The sequence below is a fragment of the Mauremys reevesii genome, unplaced genomic scaffold, assembly GCF_016161935.1.
Source record: "Mauremys reevesii isolate NIE-2019 unplaced genomic scaffold, ASM1616193v1 Contig39, whole genome shotgun sequence".
NCBI classification, from domain to species: Eukaryota; Metazoa; Chordata; order Testudines; family Geoemydidae; genus Mauremys; species Mauremys reevesii.
In genome coordinates this window covers 371,013-391,973 of record NW_024100850.1, presented here as the reverse complement: position 1 = coordinate 391,973, position 20,961 = coordinate 371,013, and the positions used below count along the sequence as shown (strand labels likewise).

The 20,961-nt window shown below is 51.0% G+C and overlaps 1 protein-coding gene across 1 annotated transcript in view; it reads right to left on the bottom strand.

Moving 5' to 3' along the window:
• Positions 1-20,072, bottom strand: part of LOC120393937 (TBC1 domain family member 2A-like) — a 46,452-nt gene extending 26,380 nt beyond the window's left edge. Inside the window, exons 1-10 of the mRNA XM_039518395.1 lie at positions 19,976-20,072; positions 16,382-16,817; positions 15,182-15,326; positions 12,206-12,347; positions 9,105-9,235; positions 7,513-7,700; positions 6,633-7,019; positions 5,719-5,829; positions 3,336-3,523; positions 1,337-1,813 (exon numbers count right to left, since the gene is read on the bottom strand). Coding sequence (XP_039374329.1) covers positions 1,337-1,813; positions 3,336-3,523; positions 5,719-5,829; positions 6,633-7,019; positions 7,513-7,700; positions 9,105-9,235; positions 12,206-12,347; positions 15,182-15,326; positions 16,382-16,817; positions 19,976-20,031 — 2,261 coding nt within the window. The 5' untranslated portion in view covers positions 20,032-20,072. The remainder of the gene's footprint in view (positions 1-1,336; positions 1,814-3,335; positions 3,524-5,718; positions 5,830-6,632; positions 7,020-7,512; positions 7,701-9,104; positions 9,236-12,205; positions 12,348-15,181; positions 15,327-16,381; positions 16,818-19,975) is intronic.
• Between the last annotated feature and the right edge of the window lie 889 nt (positions 20,073-20,961).

Here is a 20,961-nt window from a genome sequence, read left to right as displayed (position 1 = left end):
AATAGGCAGAGGCTACTGGAGCGAGCTTCACCATCATGGCTGCCAAGCCCGCCATTTCCTGTCACCTCCGGCCTTCATCACCCTGATCCTGAGAGGTGTTGTGTGACCAGAACAGGCCAGAGAGGGACCCAGATGACATCGCCACCCCTGCTGGCTGCAACTGAATGTCAACCCCCACCTGGGACGACAATTACCACCACCTTTGGTACCATCTAAGGCGGGATGGGCAAACTACGGCCCAGAGGCCGTATCCGGCCCTTGAGCTCCCGCCGGGGAGCAGGGTCCGTGGGCTTACCCTGCTCCGTGCGTACCGTGGCTCTGCGTGGCTCCTGAAAGCAGTAGCATGTCCCCCCTCTGGCTCCTACATGTAGGGGCAGCCAAGGGGCTCCACATGCTGCCCCCACCCCGGGAGCTGCAGGGGCAGCACCCGCGGACGGGGCAGTGTGCAGAGCTGCCTGGCCGAGCCTCTGCGTAGGAGCCAGAGGGGGGACATGCCGCTGCTTCTGGGAGCTGCTTGAGGTAAGCGCCACCTGGAGCTTGTACTCCTCCCACACCCCAACCCCCTGCCCTAGCCCTGATCCCCATCCTGCCCTCTGATCCCCTTGGTCCCAGCCGAGAGTACCCTCCTGCACCCCAAACCCCCACCCTAGCCCCACCCCAGAGCCCACAGCCCCAGCCAGAGCCCTCACCTCCCCCACACCCCAATTTCATGAGCATTCATGGCCAGCCATACAATTTCCATATCTGATGTGGCCCTCGGTTCCAGAAAGTTTGCCCACCCTGATCTAAGGCCTGTCAAACAAGGGAGATTTTCCTTCTAAAATGCTCTCCAGCCAACGGCAAAGGGAAGAAGGGATGTTGTACAAATGGAATCCTTAGTTAATACTTTACATTTCAAAGGCTTTAGCTGTTTTTCCTTCTTTTCTGTATCTCCAATAAAATGTTAAAAGGCTCTTTAATGGTGTGTTTGCCATGGCATTAAAGCAAGCCAAGGTCTCTGTATGCCAAGCCCTGGGCCTTGTTTAACACTGTTTAATGTTGAAAAGTGACTGGGTGATGTGAACACCTTTAACTCACACATTCCATCTAAATTACTACAAAAGCAGCCATCCCAGCTCCCCCAGCTGGGGAATCCCTGCAGAACTGACACCATCACTCTAACAGGAAATGTCCACCTGCTTCCCTCTCCTTGCGGTACTCCTCTGGCCCCTCGCTGGGGTATCTGAGCACCCTGTCCTGCGACTGATCCTCCAGGAGCCCCCAGGACTCAGGAGCAGCTCCTATCCCCTGGTACAGAGACAGCCCAGCAGTGAGCGGCCTTCCCTCAGTGTCTCACCTGTTTAGCCCCTGGCAGTAGCCGATGGCGGGATTCTGCCAGGAGAAGGCCAGCAGCACCCTTCGGAGCTTGGGGACCAGCTGGGAGGTGGGAGATGTGAAATGCCTGTTGTTGGTGAGGGTGCGGGGCAGGTCCAGCTCGATCTGCCGGGAGGCGGGGTGCTCCGTGCGCTCACACTGCCGCAGCAGGCTCTCGTAGTGGTGGGCGGCGTGGTGGTGGGACAGGCGCTGGGTCACTATCCATTTCCAGACCCTTTGGCGGTGCTCCACAGGGATGCCGCAGCGGATCAAGCCTTTCAGCTCCGCAGAGGGGCTCAGCTCAGCCATGCTGGCCCATCTCTCACCAAGAGGCTTCTCTACCGCCGTGTGGCTCAGCAGGTTGTTGGATTTGATCTCTAGGGCTTGGATTTTAGCCAGAAGCTTCCAGTCCTCAGCCTCGTATTTGGGAATGGTCATAAACCCGTAGTCGTCATACTCTCTGGAGAGGGCAGAGCAGAGCAGGGGCTGAAACCCAGGTGCTAGGTGCTGGACAGTTTGCCCAGCGGGCTATTGGTACGCAGGGCAAACTGAGTCAGAGGCAGCTACGGTGCCCAGCCCCACTCCTGCTGCTCTAGGCACAGCGGCTGTCTCCCTGAGCAGCGCCTGTGCGAGAGCCAGCAGCCCCTCCTCCTGGAACCCCAGCTGCTAGAGATGGAAGGAGCCACCAGACTGCTGGGCCTCCTGTCCCCCGAGCACCAACCCTTCCACGTGTCCTTCCAGTGCCCCCTTTGCAGCTGTGTTCAAACCTTAGCCAGCCTGGTCCCATGGGGCCCTGCTGGGTGCTGCACACGTGGTCCTACCCCAGCCGCTGACAAGCTGAACAACCAGACAGACCTTTGCCAGAGGCATGGTACAGATTTCCCTCGCCTGACTCCAGGGTTTGTCTTCACTGCAGCTACCCCCACCTCCAGTATTGCCCTAACCCCTCCCCTCCACACCCATAACCCTCTCACCCCGCTGGGATGGTGCTTGACACCCGGGTGGGCTAGAGCGCAGGAGTCGCTTTCACTCAGGCTGGTAACCTGCCCACTTTGCAGTGAGGTTGCAGACTAACCCATTCAAGTGCTGATGGCTTTCCAATGCCTTCCCACAATTCCCCCGTGTTCTCAGGACAGACAAGTTCTGCCACAGTTCACTGAAAGACTCTCAGAGCTGCTCGGCTCATTGCAGCACCAAGACCCAGGAGTCTGAGTGATACACCTGGCCCCAGTGAGGTCCCAGTAACTCGAGAGTGGGTTTGCAGTGCAGCTGCTCACACCCAGGTTAGGCTAACCTGCTGCTCACACCCAGGGGACCCTGTAGAGAAGACAGACCAGCCTCACACTTCCTCCCAGCCTCTGCTTATCCCCAGTATCCCGTCCGCTGTGGAAAACACTTAGTTCCAGCTCATGGGAGATGTGTGCACAGAAACCCCAAACTGCCTGCATGTGACGGCTGCTCAGTCACCTCCCCTCCACAGCGGGGATGAGTCCTGTGCTCACCCCAGGCAGACTGCACTGCCTGGCTAAGCAGAGCGCCCCAGCTCAGGGAGGGCAAGGAATAGCAAATTCAGCAGTGAGGTGGGTACTGAAAACGTTATTGCTGATGGCACCTCATCTGGCTAAATGCACAGAACAGGCTCCATCGCAGGGGCCAGGGAGTGCTTTGTTTTAGGGATGCACCTTCCCATTCCAGAATCTGTAACCCAGGCGTGACTGTCAGCAGCCTTGAACTGGGCTGTGGGAGACATGCAGATCCATCCCCCAGGTTGCTGCCAGAGATACTAGAGTTGGGCTACGCACACTCTGTGCAGGACAGCAAGCCTGTCCGCCTCAGCACGGGACAGCTGGGACCCTGGCAGATGGAGCTGCCCCAGGACTGTTCTGAGCCGAGGGCCCATCCCGTGACAGAGAGCCCTTCTGCACTTGCCGCATCCCTGCCACAAAGCAGTGATGCGCCCTCCTCGCCCACGTGCCCCTTACCTGACAGGGTTCAGCTGAAGAGCCTCTGCTGCTTCCTCCTTCGCATCCCACTGCAGCGCCTCCTGGATCAGGCTCTTCACCAGCTCGGCCTCACCGCTGGCCAGGTCAGGGGAGGCCTCCTGCAGCCTCCTCAGCATCGTCAGGTATTTGCTCTCCACCTGGCAGCTGCGGGCTTGCAGGCGGGCACACTGGAAGAGAGGGTTGGGGGTGCCGTCAGAGCGGCTGGGCTGCAGATGCACAAGACTGACAGCCCCTGACAGATGTGTCAGCCATGAGCAAAGCCCACATGGCCTGCCCTTGCCCCTGGAAACCCCCACCCAGAGGCACGCAGCGCCAGGTGTCTGCCCCAGCAGCTGCCTGCATCTCCCGTGTTCATGGGCAAGCAGTTACTGAGTCAACCGCATGCCACGGAGCGCCATGGAGGGTGGAAGGAGCAGCCACCGCAAGGCCGCTGCAGCGGGAAAGAGCCAGAGCCCTGCAGGAGCAAGGAGAGCAGCCCGGGTGCTGGCAGTGGGTCACTGCTGTGCAGCAAGGAGGGTGTTAGAGGGTAAAGCGGGAATCCACGGGAGTGTGTGCGCGTGTGCAGGACACTGCATAGGGAATTTTATTGGGGAAGGGGGCTGGTCAGAATTGCCCAGAGTGAAATTTGGCCAGGACACCTGGGTTCATACCTTGACCATTTTGAAGAGGCATCTAAAGCCTTACTCTGTCTCATCTATTCCAACTGCTCCTCTGCAGCTTCCCAGCCAGGCAGTGCTACTCCTCTACCGGCCAGGGACAGTACTAGTGACTCAGCTGAGTCTGAGACTGGCCACTGCCCAGACCAATAGTGAGAGACAGGCCTGCCCCAGAGAGCTCAGGGCCAGGCCAAAGAAGGGGCGGGAGAAAGGAAGCGTCGTTCTCCCAGATATACAGGTGGAGAACTGAGGCCCTGAGATGCTGAGGGACTCGCCCACGCTAGGAGCTCACTGGAGACATCTGCGCATCGGCTGCCGCAGTTAGGAAGGCAAACAAGGTGATGGGGTGCATAGGGATGGGATGGAGAACAACACGGCACTAACACAGTGCCATTATACGCAGCCCTGCCTTGCCGCTGTCTGATTCGTGTGGGCAGGACTGCACCCCACTTCGACAGAGTCACTGCAGAACTAGAGGGGACCATAGCGGTGGAGGAGGAGAACGAAGGGCTCTGAAGACAGATTAACAGATTAACTGGGACTGTTTACTGTAAAGAGGAGATGAATAGGAGGGAGCATGACAAGAGTACAATCATGAATGGAACAGCAAAGATAGGACCAAGGGCAGTGCCCGCTCCATCTCACAATACAATAACATGGAGAAACTCAGTGAAATCAAATGGTGCCAAATTCTGACAAAACAGAGAGGGAAACACTTTTTCATACAGCACATTAGTCTGCGGAACTCACTGACACATGAGGTGTTGAGACCAAGTGCTAGTCTACACTTACCTGCCGGGTCGACGTGGTGAGTTCGACTTCTCGGAGTTCGAACTATCGCGTCTAATCTGGACGTGATAGTTCGAACTCCCCGCGCGCTCCGGTCGACTCCGGTACTCCACCACTGCAAACGGCGGTGGCGGAGTCGACCTTGGAGCCGCGGACTTCGATCCCGCGGCGTCTGGACGGGTGAGTAGTTCGAACTAAGGTACTTCGAGTTCAGTTACACTATTCATGTAGCTGAACTTGCGTACCCTAGTTCGACCCCCGCCCTTAGTGTAGACCTGCCCCAAGAGCTGAGCAGCATACAAAAAAGGACTGAATGTTTCTGTGGCTGAGTATCCGGAGTTATGATAGCAGAGATTAAAATGCAAACAAGGGCTTCAGAAGGGACAAACTCCAAGCCTTGAGTGTCAGCCGACCTCTAACTCCTGGGGGCTGAAGGGAACTTTCCCTGTAGGCATCTTAGCTTCAGTGCTGCATCCTGCTGGCACTGGCCCTTGTCAGCAACAGGCTACTGAACCGGATGGCGCCTGGGATGAGCCTGTTCCTATGTAAACCCCGGAGCCTCACGTGGCTCTAAGCTTGTGTCTGGCCTGGAGCTGAAATTCGTAGAGAAGCAGAAATTTGATTTTGCAAGACCCCAACTCTACTAATGCTTCATCATCCCTTGAGACCCGAACAAAAATTAGGGTTTGCCTGTATGTTATTTGGGAAACTCTTGAGGGAAGATGATCAGAGATCCCATGTCGAGGTCACCAAAATACAGAGAGAAGGGGTGGATGGGAGTCTACTGGGAACAAGACCCTTGTTGGCTTACTGTGCATCTGGGACCGGGGCTGGGTAGGAAGGGAAACTCCTGCATTGGTGCTCACTTCACAATGACTAAATGAACAGCTGCCATCTCTCTCCACAGCTCAGCTCACCTTCATCAGCAGGAATTTCTCCTTCTCGGCAATGCTTCTCCAGAGCTTCGTGACCTGGTGGATCTCTGAGTTGAGGAACTGGTTCTGAGTTCTGTAGGCATCTAGGTCATCCTGCCAGAAAGCAGAGCAGGTGCTCACACCAGGCTGCCAGCTGGCAGACAGCAGGCAGGCTTTTGCTAGTCTCCTCTCTGTTTTAAATCCCCACAGAAAAACTAAGGAATGAGAGGATGGCTCCATAATTTAAGGTAAAATACATTACAGGGAGGGCATAATTCTCCCAAACAACATCAGAGACCCAGGAAACTTAGACGTAAGGCTCAACTTAAAAGAAATTCAGACACGTTCAGGTCTGAAATATACAGGTAGGGCACCCAAACCACCTTACCTCTGCCCTGTAATAGTGCATAATGCTTGGGAGATGCTGCAAGGAGACAGGCAGAGAGATCTAGGTTTGGTTCATTTTTAAGATCCAGGCCTGAGGCATCCCCAGGCACCAACAACTCACTGCAGACAACAAAACCCCACTGTTGGCTGCAGCGCTTCTCTGTTGAGAGACACAAGCGTCCATTCGAACTGCACAGAGGAGGCTGGGAACTGCACGTTGGGCCAGGCTGTCTGAGGGGAAATGTGGTTTACACAGAGGACACATCTGGACAGACTGAGTGAAGGCAGCAACAGAGAAGGAGCTAAGGGTTGAATGGAGGATGACTCAGCTGAGTCTGGCAAAACAAGCTTTAGGCTACCACTTCCCCGTCTCAAACCCTTCAAAGCACAGGACTGATATCAGCCCAGCCCTTGCCAAGTGCCTGCACTTTGGACAGCAAAGGAGCGGCACAAACCAGTCCCAGGCGCCTGCTGTACCATATACTAACGAGCCCTCCAGCTGCTGATTTGGCTGTGCCTGCCTCACAGACCTTCAAATGCTCAATCTCCTCCTGCTGCTTGTACAAGGTATCCGCGGCAACAGCATCAGCCTCTTGCACCGGCTCAGAGAGATTCAGGGCAATCTGCTCCGTGAGCTTCAGGATGACTTGCTGCTTGGCATGGTTTTTGTCCATCAGGAGCTGCACGTGCTTCTGCAGCTCCTCCACACGGCTGTCCCTCAGAGCCAGGCTCTGCTCCAGCTCCCTCCTGTCGCTCTCCAGGGCTTCCACCCGATTGCTGAGCTCCACAATTTGCCTCACTTTGTGCCGCACCAGCTCCAGCCGGTCTCTGTCTTCTGCAGCTGTCAGGTACATGCTGGATGCTCTCTTCTCCTGCTGTGCGGCCTCCAGAGCCTTGTGAAGAAGCTTAACCAGCTCCTGCGGGGACATGGAGTGATTGTCACAGCACACGAACCACAGGCAATACAGCACCGGCTCTGAATGAGGACGCCGCAGGCCTGGGGGTTCTGGTTAAGGGACAGGGCACTATCTAAGGGGATCTGGGGGAGACGTCCCCTGGGCAGAACACCCCATAGCTGCCTTTTGCTGAGATGTGGGCACTAGCCAGTGTCGGAGAACGACTTGCAATGCCTATGTGTCTACAACAGCGGAGCTGTGCTGCCAGCCTGCCCTGGGAGCACCCAGCACGGAGGGGTCGCCATGCTCCATGGCCTGTACCACCCCAGAGGTGCTGTGCATCCCACCTGGCCCCGGGCTGTCCACAGGCACCTTCCTGAGGGCTGACTGGATGCAGAGAGCCAGGGCAGGGGCAGTGCACGCTAGGGGCTTGATCCAAAGCTCCCTGTGGTCTTTAGAGCCACCCCAATGGCTTTGCTGGGCTCTGGAGCAACAGTCCCCAGACCAGCCTCACCTTCTGAGACTTGATTTCCTCCGTCAGCGTCAGGACCTGCTGCTGCAGAACAGCCACGTTGTCAGGGGAGCTTCTCTCACGTGCCAACCCTTCCGTGAAGGCAGGGAAACCGCTGGTCAGCCACTTCGCTTTCCTAGGCCAGTGTGACCTGGGCCCAGCCCGTGTGTCCTCTCGGGCCTGCTTCCTGGCTGAGGGAGACAAGTGAGAGGAGGGGAGTCACTTCTCCTGTGGGAAACCAGCCCCCAACTCACTGAGCAGCCGGAGAATGACGGACACACAGTGCCAGCTGAAGTGCTGTATCTAATGTAGATACACAGGGCCCGGCCCCAGCCGAGCTCCATCGGCCGGAGCTCCGCTGGAGTCAGTGGCGCTATGCTGAGTTACGCCAGTTGAGGGGCGCCAGTAATGGCCATTTGGAGGGAAGCCCGGCTGCCAAGCGAAGCCTGACCACTCTGGAGGGAGGATTTGCTGCTCAGAACAGAGAGCAGAGAGGCAGGAGTGGCTGCTCTAAACTGCAGCCATTGGGAAAGTGCTGACAAAGCCCATGTGCTGGGTGCCAAGGTACCCCACTGCTGAAGGCACCAAAAAGAAAACAGGGCCAGGTCCCCAGCTCCTGCAAAGTGGTTTCAAGGGAGCTATGCCAATCAGTGCCAGCTGGGGAAGCACCCTGCGATGTTCCATAGCAATGAGAGGGAGCTGCTCCGGAGCCCTGGAGAGCAGAGCACTAGGGTTCAATGTCCCCAGAGGACATCGCAACCCTCCCTAAGGCCTTGGCTACACTTGTGAGTTACAGCGCAATAAAGCAGTCCCGGGCGCCCTAGCTCACTCCCCGTCCACGCTGGCAAGGCACGTAGAGCGCTCTGACTCCGCGGCTATAGTGCTGCTGGTTCTCCACCTGGGCGAGCGGAATAGCGTTTGCTGCACCCCCGCTGGAGCGCCGTGGCACCAGTGTGAACGAGGTGTTGCATTACTGCGCTCTGATCAGCCTCTGGAAACATCCCATAATCCCCTTAAGTCAAGTGGCCAGTCTTGTCATTGTTGTGAAATTGGCTGCAGGAATGTGGAAATGCCCTTTCAAAGCTCCGTTTCGGAGAAGCCGGGTGCTTATCAGCTCCAAGAAAAAGCAAACATTTACTGTTTGCTTTGAGTGAGTGAGAGAGAGGTGTGGGGGGGTGTTCTGAATTTACAAGACAGCATGCTGACACTCTCAGCACCCCAGAAACCCACTCTCTCTCTCCCCACATACACACAACACACTCCCTGTCACACTCCACTCCACCCCCACTCATTTGAAAAGCACACTGCAGTCACTTGCATGCTGGGATAGCTGCCCATAATGCACCGCTCCCAATGCCACTTCAAGTGCTGCAAATGTGGCCAGGCCAGTGTGCTGTCAGCTGTCAGTGTGGACAGACTGCAGTGCTTTCCCTACTGCGCCTCCGGCGGGTTTAACTCACAGCGCTCTACATCTGCAAGTGTAGCCATGCTCAAAGAAACCCCCGTCTCCTTCAACAGCTGGTAGGGCTGCTGCACAATGATTTTAAGATACCAGGCTGGGATACAGGCCACAAAGGGCAGTGAGGAGAAAGTACCTGGACATTCTGCCTCCCCTTCCACCTCTTGTTCTTCCTCCGGAATCCCAGGGTGCTCCGGGAATCCCTCAACACCCGAGATGCTTCTGCCATTCCCCGGGAGCTGCCTGGTGCAATTGTAGATTGTATTTCTGAAAAGACAAAGAAACCCAGGGAGCCCAAGAGCCAGGAGAGCTGTGGTCACGGAGGCCAGCCTGATCAGTGGCTCCCCTGGATCACCACGCAGGAGTGCTGCTCCTCACTTTGTTATGCAGGAAGGAAAAAGTAAGGCAGAGGGGAGGAGTTGCGAGAGGGGTCATTGGGAGGTACCATCACTTGGCATAAGAAAATCCAGAAAAACATCCATCATAAGAACATAAGAACAGCCATACTGGGTCAGACCAAAGGTCCATCTAGCTCAGTATCCTGTCTTCCGACTGTGGCCAATGCCAGGTGCCCCAGGGGGAATAAACAGAACAGGTAATCACTGAGTGATCCATCTCCTGCCAGTGATCATTGGTCCATTTTGGTCAATTTCAAGGTCATAGGATTTTAAACATTGTAAGTTTCATGATTTCAGCTATTTAAATGTGAATTGTTTGTGATTGTAGGGGTCCAGACCCAAAAAGGAGTTGTGGGGGGTTTGCAAGGTTATTGGGGGTCGGGTTGTGGGACTGCTACCCTTACTTCTGAGGAGCTGGAGAGCAGTGGCTGCTGGCCAGAAGCCCACCCCTGAAGGCAGAGTCGCTGCCAGCTGCAGTGCAGAAGTAAGGATGGCCTGGTATGGTATTGCCACCCTTACTTCTGCGCTGCTGCCTGCAGAGCTGGGTGCCTGGCCAACAGCTGCCGCTCTCCAGATGCCCAGCTCTGAAGTCAGTGCAGAAGTAAGGGTGGCAATACCATGGCCACCCTAAAATAACTTTGTGACCCCCCCCTGCAACTCCCTTTTCGGTCAGGACCCCAATTTGAGAAACGCTGGTCTCCCCTGTGAAATCTGTACAGTACAGGGTAAAAGCACACAAAAGACCAGATTTCATGCTGGGAGATCAGACGTCACAGTTCGTGACGCATTTTTCATGACCCTGAATTTGGTAGGGCCCTACTCATCAGTGATCACTAAAAAACAGGCCAAATCCCAGCTGGTGTCAATCAGCCGTAGCTCTACTGGCATCAGTGGGCACAGATCCCAGCTGGTATCAATCAGCCATAGCTCCACTGGCATCAGTGGGGACAGATCCCAGCTGATGTCAATCGGCCATAGCTTCACTGGCGTCAGTGGGGCCAGATCCCAGCAGGTGTCAATCGGCCGTAGCTCCACTGGCGTCAGTGGGGCAAGATCCCAGCTGGTGTCAATCGGCCATAGCTCCACTGGCGTCAGTGGGGCCAGATCCCAGCAGGTGTCAATCGGCCGTAGCTCCACTGGCGTCAGTGGGGCCAGATCCCAGCTGATGTCAATCGGCCATAGCTTCACTGGCGTCAGTGGGGCCAGATCCCAGCAGGTGTCAATCGGCCGTAGCTCCACTGGCATCAGTGGGGCCAGATCCCAGCTGGTGTCAATTGGCCATAGCTCCACTGGCGTTAGTGGGGCCAGATCCCAGCTGGTGGAATTAAGCAGAGCGCCCCATAAGCTCTGACCATTTACCGCAGCTGAGGATCTGGCCCCAAGTCTTTCCTGTAAGTGAATGTTGTGCTAGTGACGGTGGCAGAAAAGACTGGTACAGCATAGACAGTAGGCAAAGCCAGCTCTTTCTTTCTTTGTCTCTCTTGCAACGCACTTGCGCGTTCCTTATTTGCGTCAATTTGTCTTGGTTACAGTAAGTATGATATATAGGGTCCGCTGGACATAGCCAAACTAGACTCCTAACAAAACCGGTACCTGGCTATGACAGCGACAGGTGCTTTGGAAATACTGAGAGGGAGAGAAACAAACCACGCAGCAGAGGCTGGATCTGAAGATAGCGGATGCAAGGACACGCTTATATCCTCAGGCTCCTAACAGAGTGTCTGTTTCTCCTGCCCACCTGACCCACAGATAAGAGCCCTAGCTAAACTACCATGCTGTGGGAAACAAATCAGCCTGTCCTACCCCACCCGAGATGTTCTCCAGTCCCCACAGAGCCTGAATTTGTGGCGTTCTCCTCCTAGGAAAACACAGCGTGTGGTCCCAATGGGCTGGCTGGCAGTGTTAGCCACCAGGACTGCCAACAGTGTTAGCTGTTGACATTAGTAGCTTTTCCCCTGACTAGCATTAGAGGCTCTAGTCTCCATGATCTGGTGCTTGTGCCAACGGTGAATGCTAGGGCTCCAATCTCCAAAGCACTTACATACAGTCAAAATTTGGGCATGCACAGGCTTAGGCACTCTGCTGGATCAGAACTCGGGAGGTCAGGGCCAGATCTGGCTCCCACCGTAGTCAGTGAGAGCTTTCCATTGACTTTGATGGGAGCTGCATCAGGCCCTTGGAGGTGCTGGAAGTCCATGTGCATATGGGGCCTGATCTTGCAAAGGGCTGAGTACTCTGGCCCTGATCCACTGATGCACTTCAGCATAAGCTTAACTTCAAGCACTGAGCAGTGCCACTGACGGCAACGGAACTGCTCACACGCTGGGGGCTAAGCACTTGCTGAATCGGTGCTAGAGCGCTCAGCGCCTTGCAAGGGCAGCTGCTTTGGGCCATCACTACATGACGACTTCTGTGCATGCCCAGCGCACCCGATCCAACGCCCACGGAATCAGCAGCAAGAGTCCCACTGACTTCAGTGGGCTGTGGATCAAGCTCTACTGCGTGCACTCAGACCCGATTGTGAGCGCACTTACTAGATTGTGCACATCACCATAAGTGCTCGTGCAAAAGGTGTATGGACACTGGCATTTAAAAAAATCCAGGCTGTAGACCTGCTGCTGAGATTTACTGGTCAGAGAGCCAGAGAGGGGACAAGGAAACACCGCAGAGAGCTTGCATTTCCTCCTGTGTGGTATTCACTCTACTGCGCTTGAATTCCCACACGTCTGCATGAAGGCATTACCCACACGACACACTTCTTGTCTTGTGCTACAGTAATGCTCAAGAACGCCACAAGGCAGCAGCCCAACACACCAGCCACACCTCCACCGCCACTTACTGTAATTCAGTCCAAGGGTGTTTGAGGGAGATGTTCTGGAGGGCAGTAGACAGCTGGGGAGCGGGCAGAGAGGCTGCCTTTAAACCTACCACATCTGTAGGGGTTTTCACAGGGGGCAAGAACCCCTCGCCTTCAGTGTGCACTAGAAAACCAGGAGAGAAATTAGATGAGCTCCCAAACCTTTGATCAAACTCTGCCTCTTTACATTAGGCATTAAGCCTTGTCATATCCTTTCAGCTCAGTCTGTGTATCTGTTCAAGACAGACCAGAGGAAGCCATCCAACCTTCCATGTAGTTTTCTAGTGAGACAAGGTAGGTGAGGTGTGAGAGAGACCCGCTTTCGAGCTACACAGAGCTCTTCTTCAGGTCTGGGCAAGGTACTACCAGTGTCACAGCTACACATGAGATTGAACAGATAGTTTAGCACAGAGATGGATTAGGGGTTTGTGGGGCCCTGGCCGGAGCAAGTAGGGGCCCTTTCCATAGAATCATAGAATCTCAGGGTTGGAAGGGACCTCAGGAGGTATCTAGTCCAACCCCCTGCTCAAAGCAGGACCAAACCCAACTAAATCATCCCAGCCAGGGCTTTGTCAAGCCTGACCTTAAAAACCTCTAAGGAAGGAGATTCCACCAGCTCCCTAGGTAACCTATTCCAGTGCTTCACCACCCTCCTAGTGAAATAGTTTTTCCTAATGTCCAACCTAAACCTCCCCCTCTGCAACTTGAGACCATTACTCCTTGTTCTGTCATCTTCTACCACTGAGAACAGTCTAGATCCATCCTCTTTGGAGCCCCCTTTCAGGTAGTTGAAAGCAGCTATCAAATCCCCCCTCATTCTTCTCTTCTGCAGGCTAAACAATCCCAGTTCCCTCAGCCTCTCCTCATAAGTCATGTGCTCCAGCCCCCTAATCATTTTTGTTGCCCTCCGCTGGACTCTCTCCAATTTATCCACATCCTTCTTGTAGTGTGGGGCCCAAAACTGGACACAGTACTCCAAATGAGGCCTCACCAGTGCTGAGTAGAGGGGAATGATCACATCCCTCGATCTGCTGGAAATGCCCCTACTTATACAACCCAAAATGCCATTAGCCTTCTTGGCAACAAGGGCACACTGTTGACTCATATTCAGCTTTTCATCCACCGTAACCCCTAGGTCCCTTTCTGCAGAACTGCTGCCCAGCCATTCGGTCCCTAGTCTGTAACAGTGCATGGGATTCTTCCGTCCTAAATGCAGGACTCTGCACTTGTCCTTGTTGAACCTTATCATATTTCTTTTGGCCCAATCCTCTAATTTGTCTAGGTCCCTCTGTATCCTATCCCTACCCTCCAGCGTATCAACCACTCCTCCCAGTTTAGTGTCATCTGCAAACTTGCTAAGGGTGCAGTCCACACCATCCTCCAGATCGTTAATGAAGATATTGAACAAAACCGGCCCCAGGACCGACCCTTGGGGCACTCCACTTGATACCGGCTGCCAACTAGACATGGAACCATTGATCACTACCCGTTGAGCCCGACCATCTAGCCAGTTTTCTGTCCACCATACCGTCCATTCATCCAGCCCATACTTCTTTAACTTGCTGGCAAGAATACTGTGGGAGACTGTATCAAAAGCTTTGCTAAAGTCCAGAAATAGCACATCCACTGCTTTCCCCTCATCCACAGAGCCGGTTATCTCATCATAACCTCTTCTGCCTGCCATCCCCCCCGCATGAGGCCACCGTGCCCTGACCTCGCTCCCTGGCAGGAGAGCTGGGTGGGTGGGAGGAGTCAGTCAGGGTATGGGGTGCCCATTTTTCCTGGGGGCCCCCAATTGGCCGCGGCCCCTGGCAGGGGCCCCATTGGCCCAGTGGCTAATCCACCCCTGGTTTAGCATAAGTAAGTAGCACATAATCTATCTGTTTGATCTCATATTTAGCTGTGACACTCGTAGTACCTTTCCCAGACCTGAAGAGCAACTCCGTGTGGCTCGAAAGCTTGTCTCTCTCCCCAACAGAAGCTGGCCTAGTAAAGAGATTGCCTCACCCACCTTGTCTCTCTAATATCCTGGGCTACAACACTGCATCCAACAATTGTAGTTTGCTACACAGATAAGAACCCAGAGGCCTGCAGATGCAAAAATCTTTATATTCATCCACTGCCAAGGTAACCTAAGTTGACTTTAACTGTTTACATTTTAAAGTGTACAATGCAGTAACCCTGAGTAAGGTCCACACAGAAGCCAAACAAGGAAAAAACAGAACTGTGCTGGCATCATTTCCCCCCGCAGACAGTATCATTTGTTTGTATTTATACTCATAATAAAACTGATGCCACAGAGCCTGGGTTACTGGAAAAGACAGTGATGGCTGCCAAGTAAAAGAGAGACCAACACACATCTATGCCTCTTTTAAACAGAGGTACAGCATTTGCTGCCAAATGTTACCTTTTTTTTTTTTTATTATTCAAGCAGGAAAGTCTGCACCTGGTGACAGCTAAGCAACAGACTAGCCCCGAGCAGCACCCTGCACCAGTCACATGGGCGTAACTGTGTGATCGTGTCCTGACACAGATTGCAAATGGAACAAAATGATCACTGCAGGCCTGGAGCCCCCTGAGGAGTTCCTAAGAACTGTACGGGGATCACTCCAGGGAAAAAACAAGAGCAACTGTAGACATAACTCTGAATGCCTTTGACCCCACCAACCTGGCTGCCCCTCAGACAGCCCCAGCTAGACACAGAGCCCTGGCTGTGTATGAAAGTCAGTCCCTTTATTGCAGATGAGCTAGTATTGCTCTCATGACAAAGGCCAAACATTTCAAGCTTGGGGTCCTCCACGTTGGCACTTCAGTACCACCTTGAAGTCAGTGGGAGCTCCAGGAGCTCAGCACCTCTGAGACCTGGCACTCATTTAGATGCCTTGTGTGAAAATGCTGGCCCAAAATCTCTGTACATGGATCAGATAAGGGGGAAATAGTTAACTCTTTAATACCTACTGGTTTCATTGAGCAGAGATTCATTCGCAGGCAGGGCTGCCACGGTGACGCTGTCCACAGGAAGCCCAGTCTGGGTATTACAAAACGCCCAACGCTTCATCTGCAGCTGCTGCAGCCAGTACATCATGGCCTCTCTGCTGACTGCCTAACATTACAAAAAACAGGTTTGATGTGGCTCTCTGAAGAGCCAGTTGCAGCCTGCTGTGAGGTCCCTGAAGAGCTGATCACCACCTCCCTGCTCCAGTCCAGCTGATGTTGGCCAGGCAGGAGACACCTGCTCCCAGTTGTAACCCTGATTCAAGAGGCATGGGGTAAATCCTGAACCCTGGTCTCCCAGCATAACGGCCAAATGCCTACTACATTAGACGGCTGGTCTCCTTGGTTTAAAGGAAAAGCCTGTCACAGCTGGAGATTTCTGGCCCTGCTGCGTTGGGCAGAGAGTGATACAGAGGGAGTTGAAAGCTGTAGGAGCTAGTTTGCAAAGGCTCCATCCTCAGTAGCTCTTGTTGCTAGTGATCCTTTGCTCCTTGCCAGAGAATTCCCACAGAGACTGGGATTTGACCATGGGGCTCTGCGGGTGAGTCAGGTCAGGCCTGGTGTCCTCAAGTCCCCAAGCACCAAGGAATCCTTTACTAAATCTAGGTGGGGAAAGAGAGGCTTGCGACCCCTGCATCTGACTGTAACTAGAGGTAAATGTATCTGTTTTACAGGGGAAGTTCTAGGCACTTTGGGCAAAATTCAGGCGGACATAAACCCCAGCCAGTGCTACTGACTTTAACGGGACTGAATAGGGCATTTAATTAGTAACCACATGCCTCTCTCAGACCCAAACCGTCACAGTGAGCTTCCAAGTTGTCCCAGCACCCGTCCCCAAGCCAGGAAAGCTCAGCGTTGTATTAGAATGGTTACATCCTGGAGTTCAACTGCTCCTGACTTAACTTTCCTTTTAAACTCCATGTCTGCTTCTGCTCCCATTGAAGCCAGTGGAGTTATCCTGGTTTTACAACAGCATCAATCAGTGAGAGAATCAGGCCCCAAAGCTAAAGGCCCGCATGCTCTCATGGTAGTGCTTAAACCTTGCTATTGAACTTTTACCTGGCCCCCTTTAATGCTGGCCCATTCATACTGACAGCTGCAATACTAGCTCCTACATTTCACAATAGCCAGCAGCAGTAGTTGCCTAGAAGACATTGTGCTCACCTTAAGGATAAACACTCTGCTTGGAGTTCTGATTTCAAAAACCCCTTCATCTGCTTCCACCTTGCAATCAAAACCAGCGCTGGAGAGATCAATGCTCCCCAAAGGGTTAACATCTTGAGCTGTCCTGCAGTACAGCAAGTGACATTTATTTTCATCATAAAAGAACCAACGAGACTTCCAGGCCTTGATTGGCCCCTTGACTCCAAGTTTATTTAAATAGCCACAGAGTTTTTTCCTGGGTTCTTCTCTGCTAGGATTGAGCTGTGCATTTCCCAAGTCCCTATGAGGCGACGATACAGCTCTCTCCTTCGCTGAGCCTGCATTACCGCTGTTATCATCTGAATTTGACTTAACTGGCTTGCCTGGAATTCCAGCCAGGAGACACTCTCCACTTTCAGGTCTCTTTTCCATCTCTTCCAGGGAAGATCTCCTAACCCTGAAATTGGAATTGCAACAGGAAACTTACTAGGTAAAGTATAATGGCAACTCACAAATACTGTTGAGAATTGATTTGTAATGGTCCAATATGTTCAAAATAGAGTGTTAAAGTTTGGCTCCTATGTCCATACGCCTAAAGTAGCATAAGAACGGGCATACCCAAGGTCCATCTAGCCCAGTATCCTGTCTTCCGACAGTGGCCAATGCCAGGTGCTTCACAGGGAATGAACAGAACAGGTAATTATCAAGTGATCCATTCCCTGTTGCCCAGTCCCAGCTTCTGGCAAAACCAAGGATAGGGACACTGTCTCTGTCCATCCTGGCTAACAGCCACTGATAGACCTATCCTCCATGAATTAATCTAGTTATTTTTTTAACTTTGTTATAGTCTTGGCCTTCACAACATCCTCTGGCAAAGGGTTCCACAGGTTGACTGTGTTGTGTGAAGAAATACTTCTTTTTGTTTTAAACCTGCTGCCTATTAATTTCATTGGGTGACCCCTAGTTCTTGTGTTAGGAGAAGGAGTAAATACTTCTGTATTTGCTTTCTCCACACCAGCTGTGATTTTATAGACCTCAATCAGATCCCCCCTTAGTCGTCTCTTTCCAAAGCTAAAAAGTCCCCATCTTATTAACCTCTCCTCACATGGAAGCTGTTCCATACTCCTAATCATTTGTTTGTCTGACTTCCAAAGGTGCTGACTTTAACCTTTGACTTCCCTGACATAGCTCTCACCTTCCCCATTGCCTTTCCTCTAGCATCCATTCATCTTGCCATTCCCTTTTCCACTCTGAAGTCAGAGTGGGCTGACAGGAGAGAAGTGACATCACGACACTGTGAGCTTTAGAAGCGAACATACTAGACACAGTATCTTGGCAGGTTGAAGCAGAAATGTGGCAGATGTGGCAATTTCCTGTCATATTCTTGACAAACCTTACAGAGTTCAGTTTAAGAATCTCTGACAGTGTGAATTGCCTAAAGGCCAACAACAGGGTTCACTGTTGTATAACAGCAACTCCTAACAGGCCTGACAAACTCACTACATCTAGCACACCACTTTTGCGAAAACAAAAGCAAGTACTGTAAAAGAGAGAAGCACCGAGTAAAATCTCTCTGCAGAGTAAGGCAGCTAAACACCAAGAACTGGTCAGAGACACAGCTAGTAGACTTGCTGTATTCTCAGGAACAGAAAGGGAATGATGGTTCAGGTTTGCAGGGAACATCCAGCCCACTGGAAGAGAGTCCAGCAGGCAGGGGAAATTGTGAAGCCAATTCCATGGAAGGAAGCAGGGAAGAGGCTGACAAAAGCAGTGATCATGTTCCATTCAGCCCAATTGCATCACTGCAGGTGGGACTGTCAACAGGTGGACTGTGACCCTAAAAATTCCCCAATGCCAACCATCAAAGGGTTCACTGTTGTATTACAGCAACTCCTAACAGGCCTGACAAACTCACTACATCTAGCACACCACTTCTGTGGAATTTATCCGTAAATGATGTCAAGTAGAGGTCTCTAAAAAAAGCTCTTATCATACTGATCCTTAAATCATTGTGAGATGCATATACGAATTACATTTAAGGCTTTTGTATATATACTGAAAATATGTTTTAAAATCTGTCTCCAACCAAAGAGAAAAACAGGTTTCTTCCAGACAGGAGGTAAGATATGTATCTCTCCAAATGTAAACTAAGCATTGTAAGCCAACCCAATGGAAGCCCGATTTACACACTGAGTCACCAGGAAAGAAGCATAGTAGAGAATTAGCTATAGGAGTAGCTTAGGTACAAGCGATCATGACTTGATTACATTTATAATGTGCAAGCAGAATAAAATCCAGACCACTAATATATATAGTTGGTGCTTTAATAGGACCTATTTCACAAAGCTAAAAACAATTATGAACCAAAGCTGGTGGGAGGAAGAATTTAAACAGAAAAATGTGAATGACAATTGGTAATCATTTAAGAATACCTTCCTAGATGCCCAAAAAGCCAAAACTGAGGAAAGAGACCATAAAACCAACCTGCTTTAGAGGGGAAGTTAAAGCACAAGGCAGCTATATATATGATAGGAACAGTAGAAAATTCATAAAAGAAGCAAAGGGACACAAGGAGAAATCTATGGCCAGCAAAGTTAACGGCAATGAATTTTTTAAAATATACTAGGAACAGAAATAATTCTGACAATGGTATTGGTCCATTAGTATATGGAAATGGTAGAATTAACAATAATCATGCTGAAAATGCAGAGCATTCAATAACTATTTCTGTTCTGTATTTGGGCAAAAGCAGATGATATAGTCTCATCAAATGGTGATAACGCTCTTTCCATTCCACCAGTATCTTGGGAGGATGTTAAACAGAAGCCATTAAAGTTAGGCATTTTTAAATTAGAATGTTTTGAAAAGAGCTGGCTGACAAGCTTGCTGGACCATTAAAGTTAATTTTCAATGAGTCTTGGAGCATTGGGGAAGTTCCAGAAGACCGGAAGCTAATGTTGTGTCAAATTTTAAAAAAGGGTAAATGTGATGATCTGGATAATTAGGGGCCTGTCAGCCTGACATTGATCCTGGGCAAGATAATGGAGTGGCTGATATGGAACTTCATTAATAAAGAATTAAAGGAGGGTAATTTAGTTAATGGAAATCAACATGGATTTATGGAAAAGAGATCATGCCAAACTAACTTGATATCTTATTTTTATGAAATTACAAGTTGCGTTGATAAAGGTAATAGTGCTGAAGTAATAAAGACTTCTCTATGATTAAAAACTAGAATATAAAATTAACATGCTACACATTAAATGGATTAAAATTTATTAATAGATAGATCTCAAAATGTAACTGTAAATGGGGAATCATTACCAAGTTGGTGTGCTTCAAATGGGGACCTGCCGGGATTGGTTGTTGGCCCTACACTGTTTTACATTTTTATCAATGACCTTGATGGAAGAAAGCATACAATCATCACTGATAAAGTTAGCAGATGTCACAAAAATTGGGGGAGTGGTAAATAATGAGGAGGACAGGTTACTGATTCACAATGATCTAGATTTCTTGGTAAACTGGGTGCAGGCAAACAATATGCATTTTAATATGGCTAAATGTCAATGTATATGTATACATCTAGGAACAAAGAATGCAGGCCATACTTACAGGATGGAGGACTCTATCCTGGGAAGCAGTGACTCTGAAAAAGATTTGAGGGTCATGGTGGATAATCAGCTGAACATGAGTTCCTAGTGGGACCTTGACCAAAAGGGATAATGTGATCCTGGGATGCATAAACAGGGGAATCTCAAGTAGGAGAATAGAGGTTATTTTACCTCCGTATTTGGCACTGGTTCAACCACTGCTCCAATACTGTGTCCAGTTTGGTGCTCACAATTCAAGAATGATGTTGATAAATTGGAGAGGTTCAGAGCAGAGCCATGAGAATGATTAAAGGATTAGAAGACATGCTATCCAGTGAGAGACACAAAGAGCTCCATCTATTTAGCCTAACAAAGAGAAGGTTAAGAGTGACTTGATTACAGTCCATCAGCATCTAAATGGAAAACAAATATTTAACAAGGGGCTCTTCAATCTAGCAGAGAAAGGTGTATGATGACAATGGATTGAACCTGAAGCTAGACAAAAAATTCAGAGAGAAATAAGGGCGTACCTTTTTAATGGTGAGGGGGATCCACCTGTGACAGATGGCAATATCCTGGGCATATTTTAGGAGCGCCCATTGTATTAAAAATGCAAGTGACTATTGTGACACTGTACCCCATAATGCTTTATGGGAATATGACGTAACTGGAATATATTTTGTGCTGTCTGCGCCATGTAACATATCTCTGTAAAGGTTACGGTCTACTATATCTATTCACCCTATTTGTACACATATATCATTTTGTACTTGAGTTTAAGAATATTGGCTGTAAACTTGCTTGATTGCTAAGTAAGCTTTGTGAGGCATTTGGTCAGTTTCTTTAGGAAGGAATTCACAAGGTTAAGTACCCGATCAGGAAGCACTTGGGGAACAAATGCATCTTGGAATGCTCCAGTCCACATAAGAAGTCTTCCTGGAGACATATAAGATACCATGTAGACAATGGCTTCTGCCTGTAAAGACTGTGAGTCATGCATGGACATGG